This window comes from Ctenocephalides felis, unplaced genomic scaffold (genome assembly GCF_003426905.1).
Source record: "Ctenocephalides felis isolate EL2017-DRISC unplaced genomic scaffold, ASM342690v1 CF-g0.4_SCAFFOLD_01604, whole genome shotgun sequence".
NCBI lineage: Eukaryota > Metazoa > Arthropoda > Insecta > Siphonaptera > Pulicidae > Ctenocephalides > Ctenocephalides felis.
Genome location: NW_020537758.1, coordinates 44421810 through 44429267, shown reverse-complemented (window position 1 = coordinate 44429267; position 7458 = coordinate 44421810). Strand labels below are relative to the sequence as shown.

The window sequence follows — 7458 nt, the reverse complement described above, 5'->3', positions numbered from 1 at the left end:
GTGTTCTATACGTTTTCGATTATCATTCAACTGTTTTTCGACAGTTTTCAAAATTTCAGAATCACAATCAGTAACACGTAGATCTAAAATTCTGATTTGTTGATTGGATAATTGCTCTTCAACAAATTTTTCAGAAAACTCCTTCAAAAAAAAATTTAATTACAGAAAAAGATTGCTTATACATACCTTCATACACACAAACTAATTGCATATATAAATATATATGTGTTTATATTAGTTACCTTTCCTAAATAGTTGTTTGATAAGTTAATTTCTTCCAAATGTGCATTGTTTTTATAGCAATGCGCAAATTGCTCGAAAACTTTAGCTGTTATAGAACAGCATGATAAATCAACACTGTAAAGTACGACAAATTAGTAGAAAAATTCTTTAATCAACAATTTAGCTATTTTCAATAAGCGTGAGTTGAACAAACTTAAATGCAGAATTTTATTTCTGGAGCTGGAATAATTATTTCTACTCACAACTTAATTTGCTTATTGAATGTAAGTCCTTTAAAGATTTTAGAGGCAGCTTCGTCTTTTATTGGATTTAGCCTCAGCGACAATCCCAACAAGGATAACTCATCTGATTCAGAATCTTCATTAGAACTTTCAAAGATTGCTGATGCCAGTAATTGTCCGCCGATATTACCTATATGCAATAATAATTCTAATATTTATCTGTAATTAAAAATATTTTTAAATAAAATCCCTATCTCAACTCTTGAACGAGTTGAAGTGTTTTTTTATAATTTATTGTTTGACTTTGTATGCAAGTACGTTGTCATATACATTTTGTAAGTTAACTTTACAATTTTATACTATTAGATTGTATATAATTATGTAACGCACCATATATTCTTTGTTTTGTCAACAATGTTATAAAATTAGTTTGGAGGGAGATTTTCAGCCATACTATCTCCCTCCATAATTCTTGCCTACTCTTTCCCATTTTTTCACTCTAGAATGGCGTGCTCTGCATCCGCCCTAGTCGCTCATCTTCTATAATCGGTATTGATCCTAATTCGACTCATATAAAACGGAGTGTATGTATGGTTAAATCATAGTCTGAATATTGCAGTTAACTCGTTATACCATGACCTGACGAGTAACGACATTCAGTAAACTCGTTATACCATGACCTGATGGGTATTGTTTCTTGTATTGTGCCGTAGAATTTACCTTTGTTCTGTTTTGAAGCATGTTAATCCAATTCCCAAGTTGGAGTTACAAGCATTTAAATGTCGCTGAAGTCGAAAATGTTCAAATATGATCGAAAAATAGTTTATTTATTAACTTGTTTGTTGAAGTGAGTGCAATTTAACCAATTCATACATTCGTTTTAATATAACCACATATTGGCAAACAAAATAAAAAATTCTTAACCATGTTATGTACCTATTTCATTGTCACAAAGATCCAAATATCTGAGCATAGCGTTTGACTGTACTAAACTGGCGACATGTGCAGCTCCTTCATCTCCTAAAGAACAATGTGGAAGTGACAACTCTTCCAAGCCACATCGTAATAAAGAATCAAAAAGAAAAGCAGTTCCCCCACATAGTCTTGTTCTATATATTCTAACAAAAATGATTTAATGTAGACTTAGAAAAATTGCAGTGTTTTTTGTATCTTCATATAATTTCATATACCAATTTAACTTACTTAAGTGATCTAAGATGTGTGCAATTAGCAAGACCATTTGCCAAATCTTTGATGTCCAGAAGTGTTGGATCGTAGCAGCCAAATTCAAACTGTCGCCTCAAATCTTTCACACTATATGTTATGTGTAACTTTGTTAAATGAGGAAAGCATTCGAGTAAACATGATATTGGTATATGCTCTGAAATAAAATCAGTAAACTGTGCTATATGATTTAAAACTATTTTTATATCAGAAAGATATGATAGTTGTTTGTAAATAACAAATTACTTATTAGTACAAATTTATTACTTATTAATTTAATTAATTATTTATATATTACCATTATCAACGACGTTATTAGGCACCATTTGAGTCAAATTCAATTCTTTAACGTGTTGAGAGCAAAGATTTTGTAAATTATCGATCTGCAAATGAAAAAGATAAATATATAATTATGGAAATCATTTATTTAATATTTATTACGGTTTTTCTGGTGCAGTCATCAGGATTCAAGTTCTCTATGGTTTCAGCTGCATGCATTTCCATATAAGTCTGGAAGAAATATTTATTTAAAAACTATGTATACTGTACACAGAGTTAAATAGTTGTAAAATGCGATAGGCCATAAAAAATATATGTTTGTTTCGGAAACAAGCTGTATAACTTTAAGATTAAATACTTTCGGGAGTTATCGACAAATGCTGATTTAAACATATGACTATTATTACTATTTAGTTTTACCTGCAACCAGGTTTTAGATTTTGCCTTTTTCTTGTTGAGGTGTGGCCAACGATCTTCAAAAGCTCGTCTCCAAAATGCTTCTGAACGTACAAGTTTAGATGTCTTTTCATTTTGAGCCAAATCACTTGATAGACATTCGGCTAAATAATCAAGATCTTCACATTTGCATATCTCATTGTATAATGTATAATCTATATCAAATAAATAAAAACATGGTTGATATATGTAATTTTTTTTATATTAATTAATAATTTATTAAAACGACATAAGCGTTTTGACAAAATTGCCAAACATTTTTAAGCTTTTGTAAGACTTCTTTATAAACCTGAAGTTAATTTCTTTTTATTAGTTTTGAAATTATAAACTTTGAATTTGATTAAACTCTATAAGGACTTGCGTTGATTAGTTTTGCAAGACGATCGGCCTAGACATTTCATTAAGCCGGCGACAGACGTTACTGTATACCTGTGCATGTCTATGAGAGCGCAACCAGTCAAATTTTCACAGTGCCCACAGACGACTCAAGTGTTTGCGCAAACCAAGTCATAGCTTGCGCAATTATGCAGAAAAGTATGTTGCCGGCTGTAGGATTAGCGGAAAAGAGCAAAAAAATTGGTTATTGAAAAAAATGCTGAACAAACGCTAATCGGGCTGATTGGTTTAAAATTAGTATAGTTAATAATAATAATATTAATAACAAATTAATAATATTATAAATTAATAATTCAAATGAATTCATCATAACTGTTTCAAAAGGCTATTTTTTGTGTCAACGATGGTGCCATATCATGACAAATAGTGACAAATTCTGTCATAAACTAACATGCGCCAGCAACCTTAGTTCAATCTGACAGCCATGTCATCGATATGACAGATTGTGTCATAATCTAACATGCGCCAGTACCCTTAGTTTTAACTGACATTTTCGTTATTTGTTAGTGTCGTTAGTATTTGTAGAAGTTTAGTTAAATTATCATTAATTTTCAAATATTTTTTATGCAAAGAGTGTTTAGAATATAGGTATTTAATTCCTGAATAACAATTTTAATGTACTATTTCTATTATAAATATGAATACGCCAAGAAGATCATCGGTATGCAATTATTTATAAGCGTTATGTTTGTGTATAATAGTTTTTTCCATATTATGTGATATATTTCTTTTATTCATAGATTTTGAAATTGCCCAAAGAAACACTGACTGTGTCAACAATAGCGCCTGAAGCTGAATCCAAAAATCGGCGTGTAAATTTTTCATGTAGACGAAGTATAAAGTGAGTATTTTATTAGCACCTAACAAATAATAAAAAATTTAATTACTTGGCTTGACTCCAGTTGTGTGAATTTAGTCTTTTGTCCTTTCTTGACTAAATAGGTTCCCAATTTCCACATTCTGGAAGAAGAATCTGTTTTTTGTTCATTTTCTTTTGTATTTCATTATAAATATTAAAATTTATATATTGAAATTTTCAGAATTTTCCATGATCAAAGTGATAATCAGGGATCTTATGAAATTTCTGATTATGATGTAACGGACAAACATGATAGTCCTCCACATAAAAAGGAGAAAAGATCCCATGAAACTTGTAATGATGATTTTAAGAAAATAAGTGAGTACCAAGTTGCTGATACCAATATTAAAAGCAAGCGCAGAACTATCACATTCAATGGTACTGAAGCAGATTTAGAATTAACACAAGTGGCAGAAAGTATTTTTGATAATAAAGAAAATGATATTGTTCAGCCACAAGCTAATGTGGTAGTAAAAAATAAAAGAGCTACTATTTTGTTTGGTGAACATGATGATAAAATGGAAATCACCATTGCAAATGATGCTGCCCAAATTGATACCGTGAGAAACAAACGAATGACTATAGTGTTTGATGATCAAGATGGTGAAATGGAAATGACCATTGCAAATGATGCTGCCCAAATTGATACAGTGAGAAACAAACGAACAACTATAGTTTTTGCTGAACAAGATAATGATATGAATCTGACTCTTTGTGATAATACATCTCCAGGTGTTGGAGTCGAAACAAATAAACGAAAAACTATTGTATTTGAAGAGCATGATAATGATATGGATATGACTCTTCAAGAAACATCAATTTTGAAGACCAATGAATTACGACAACATGATGAGTGCTATTCTAATAAAGACTTAATTTCCTCAGAAAGCAATACAATGAGAAATATTTTTGAAAAAAATAATGAATCAGAAAGAACTGAGGCTTTATGTAACATGCAACCCATTGTTCCTTCTGTTATGGAGAAAAGCTCATCATTCAGTAATAAAAATGATGATAATATTATTATTGATAAATTTTCTAATAATGCAGTAAGTAAGACATCCTTGATGAAATGTAAAGCAGTCGTATGGAAATATCCAAACTTTGAGAAAAATCCTGAAGCATGTTCTAATGATACAGAAGCTGTTCATACACAGCAAACAGTTTTGACCACGAATCATCTTTTAAACAATATTTTATCTCCGGCATTACAAATTAAATCTGAAGTTTCAGCATCATCAGTTCAAGTTGAAACAATGGTTAACGATGTGAGACCTGAAGCTGAAGAAATAACACAAATCTCTGAATATGCAATTGATAATCAAAACAATGCTGAAACCAATAATCAACATCTTCAAAGAAATTGTACAAGTATAATATTTGGTGATCAAAAGAATAATGTTGAGAGAAAGACCTTAGATTATAATAATTCAATTTTCAATGACAATGCTTTATCAAAATATAGTATATGCAATTCTAGTAAGAGTTTAATTCCTGCACTAGAATGCACTTCTGAAATAAATAATGAATCTGAAAGGACTGAGGCTCTATGTAACTTGCGACCTAATGTGCCTTCTGTATTTGACTTAACATCTGGGTTAAACAAAGACGACAATCGTATCATGAATGATAATTCCAAACTGCTTGATAATTTAAATCAAACCTCATTATTAAAAGCAAATAATGAATCTCTAGTGCAATGTTATAAAACTTTTTTTACACCACAATCAAATTTAAAATGTGAACAAAAAGAATCAACTTCAGTGTTCAATAGTACTGAAAACAGTATCATGATGAGCAAAAATAATGAACTTCTTGAAAATAATTTGAAACAAACACCACTAACAAGATCTAGGAAAGTGGCAACAGATTTTCATTCTGTTATTGATTTTAGTCTTGGATTTAATAAAGATGAAAGCAGTACAATACATAATAAAAACCAGTTATTTCCACCAAATATTTTGGAACAAAATTCATTGATAAAATCTAATAATGTTGCTACAGGTCAAAGTTATAAAAATTCTTCAGGACAATTAGATTCAAATGTAGTAAAACAGTTAAGTTCAAATGAAGTTCATGCTCTTGATTCAGCATCTATATTAAGCCAAAATAAAAATAGTTTTATGATTAACAGAACCAATTCTTCCCTTTTACAAAATAATTTGCAACAAACATTGAAACCACAATTAGAATCATCAACTGTTATAGAAAAGAGAACAAACCCTGTTACACCTTCTATATTCGATATAACATCTGGGTTAAACAAAGATGAAAGCAGCATCATTGCCAAAAGAAGTACTTTGCTTTCAAACAACTCGACTCAAACACCATTATATTATTCAAGCAACATGCCTTCACATCAATTTTTTAAAAACAGTGCTCAACCATATCCACATATTACCGAAGCACCAACAGTAACAGCTGTTGAAAACATTGCATCGTCAACAATGTACATGGATATTGATCAAACTGCAGCTCTGATAGATGTATCTCAAGTAGAGCTCACACAAGTTGAAGATGATGATGATATATGCAACAATGGATCATTAATGGATAGAATAAATAATTTATACAGAGACATGAAAGTCTTTCCACTATCTCCCATAAAACCTTTTCAATTTAAAAAATCAGAAGATTTTGATTGTCTTTATTATGAAGATAAACTTTGCCGCTATTTGATAAGTTTTACTGTTGCTGCAGAACCAAAAGTGGATAAGCAAGAAATTGAAAAAATGGTGAATGAACTGACAAAAGAATATGATTCTGTGGCAGAGGAGTTCAGACAATATAAAAAATCTATGATTGTTAATAATAATTAATAATTCCATAAGGATAACATTCTTCTCAAATCATGGATAATGATAGATATGCAATTATATATATATATATATATATATATATATATATATATATATATATATATATAATAGCATGCAAATATAATTTAGAATTTAGCTAATCGCCATTTGTTGATAAATTGTGAGGAAAGATTTAGTTTCATGCCACTGTTAAGTAGCCAATTTCATTCATCTATGATATAATTTTTATAAATAATTAAATCTGTATTTTAAATAAATTCACATTAATATAGGAAAAGTTCAAACTAGTTGGTTTGGTATTTAGCCTTGAGGCAAATTACATGAACTTCCCGATATGTGTAAATAATCGACTTGATCAAAAAAATGTGTAAATAATATACTTCATCAATCCTACTTTAAAAAAAAACGATAATAATTCTAGCAAAGTTTGACGAATTTTTAAAATTAAACTACTTGTTGTAAGGCCGTAGCATTACAGTAAGTTCTATAAGACCATGATGTATATTGCCAAAAAAAGTTCCATGAAAATCGGCTTCAATTTTTTTTTCAACAGTTCATTACAAGAAAACGGCTTGGTAGATTTTCACCTAAAATTAATCAGCATCATTCCCAACTAATATCTTTCGAACAGTTTTTGATTTTTTAAAATCGGTTCGGTAGGATGAGCTGAAATGTGGACGAAAATTTAACACTTTTTTTCAACATTTAATTACAAGAAAACGGCTCGGTAGATTTTCACCTAAAATTAATCAGCATCATTCCCAACTAATATCTTTCGAACAGTTTTTGATTTTTTAAAATCGGTTCGGTAGGATGAGCTGAAATGTGGACGAAAATTTAACACTTTTTTTCAACATTTAATTACAAGAAAACGGCTCGGTAGATTTTCACCTAAAATTAATCAGCATCATTCCCAACTAATATCTTTCGAACAGTTTTTGATTTTTTAAAATCGGTTCGG

General features: G+C 29.9%; 2 protein-coding genes across 2 annotated transcripts; one reads left to right on the top strand and one right to left on the bottom strand.

The window, feature by feature from the left end:
• Window positions 1-481: 481 nt before the first annotated feature.
• Window positions 482-3310, bottom strand: LOC113373823. Its single transcript, XM_026614097.1, has 7 exons — window positions 3280-3310; window positions 2388-2578; window positions 2130-2198; window positions 1987-2071; window positions 1668-1845; window positions 1401-1582; window positions 482-654 (listed from the first exon to the last, which is right to left on the bottom strand). Exons 1-7 carry the CDS (start codon window positions 3308-3310, stop codon window positions 482-484), a joined length of 909 nt encoding a protein of 302 aa, XP_026469882.1.
• A 32-nt stretch (window positions 3311-3342) lies between these two features.
• On the top strand, window positions 3343-6497 carry LOC113373822. The gene is made up of 3 exons (XM_026614096.1): window positions 3343-3480; window positions 3560-3660; window positions 3860-6497. Exons 1-3 carry the CDS (start codon window positions 3457-3459, stop codon window positions 6495-6497), a joined length of 2763 nt encoding a protein of 920 aa, XP_026469881.1. The 5' UTR covers window positions 3343-3456.
• Window positions 6498-7458: the final 961 nt, after the last annotated feature.

Excerpts from the sequence above, each read along its gene's own strand:
- LOC113373823 (XM_026614097.1), bottom strand. The coding sequence starts at position 3,310 with ATGTCAGTTAAAACTAAGGGTACTGGCGCAT. Across the intron at positions 2,199-2,387 it reads AATCTAAAACCTGGTTGCAG|ACTTATATGGAAATGCATGC; the intron begins GTAAAACTAAAT and ends TATTTCTTCCAG. Across the intron at positions 1,583-1,667 it reads ACACATCTTAGATCACTTAA|AATATATAGAACAAGACTAT; the intron begins GTAAGTTAAATT and ends CATTTTTGTTAG.
- LOC113373822 (XM_026614096.1), top strand. The coding sequence starts at position 3,457 with ATGAATACGCCAAGAAGATCATCG. Across the intron at positions 3,481-3,559 it reads ATACGCCAAGAAGATCATCG|ATTTTGAAATTGCCCAAAGA; the intron begins GTATGCAATTAT and ends TTTTATTCATAG. Across the intron at positions 3,661-3,859 it reads TCATGTAGACGAAGTATAAA|AATTTTCCATGATCAAAGTG; the intron begins GTGAGTATTTTA and ends TGAAATTTTCAG.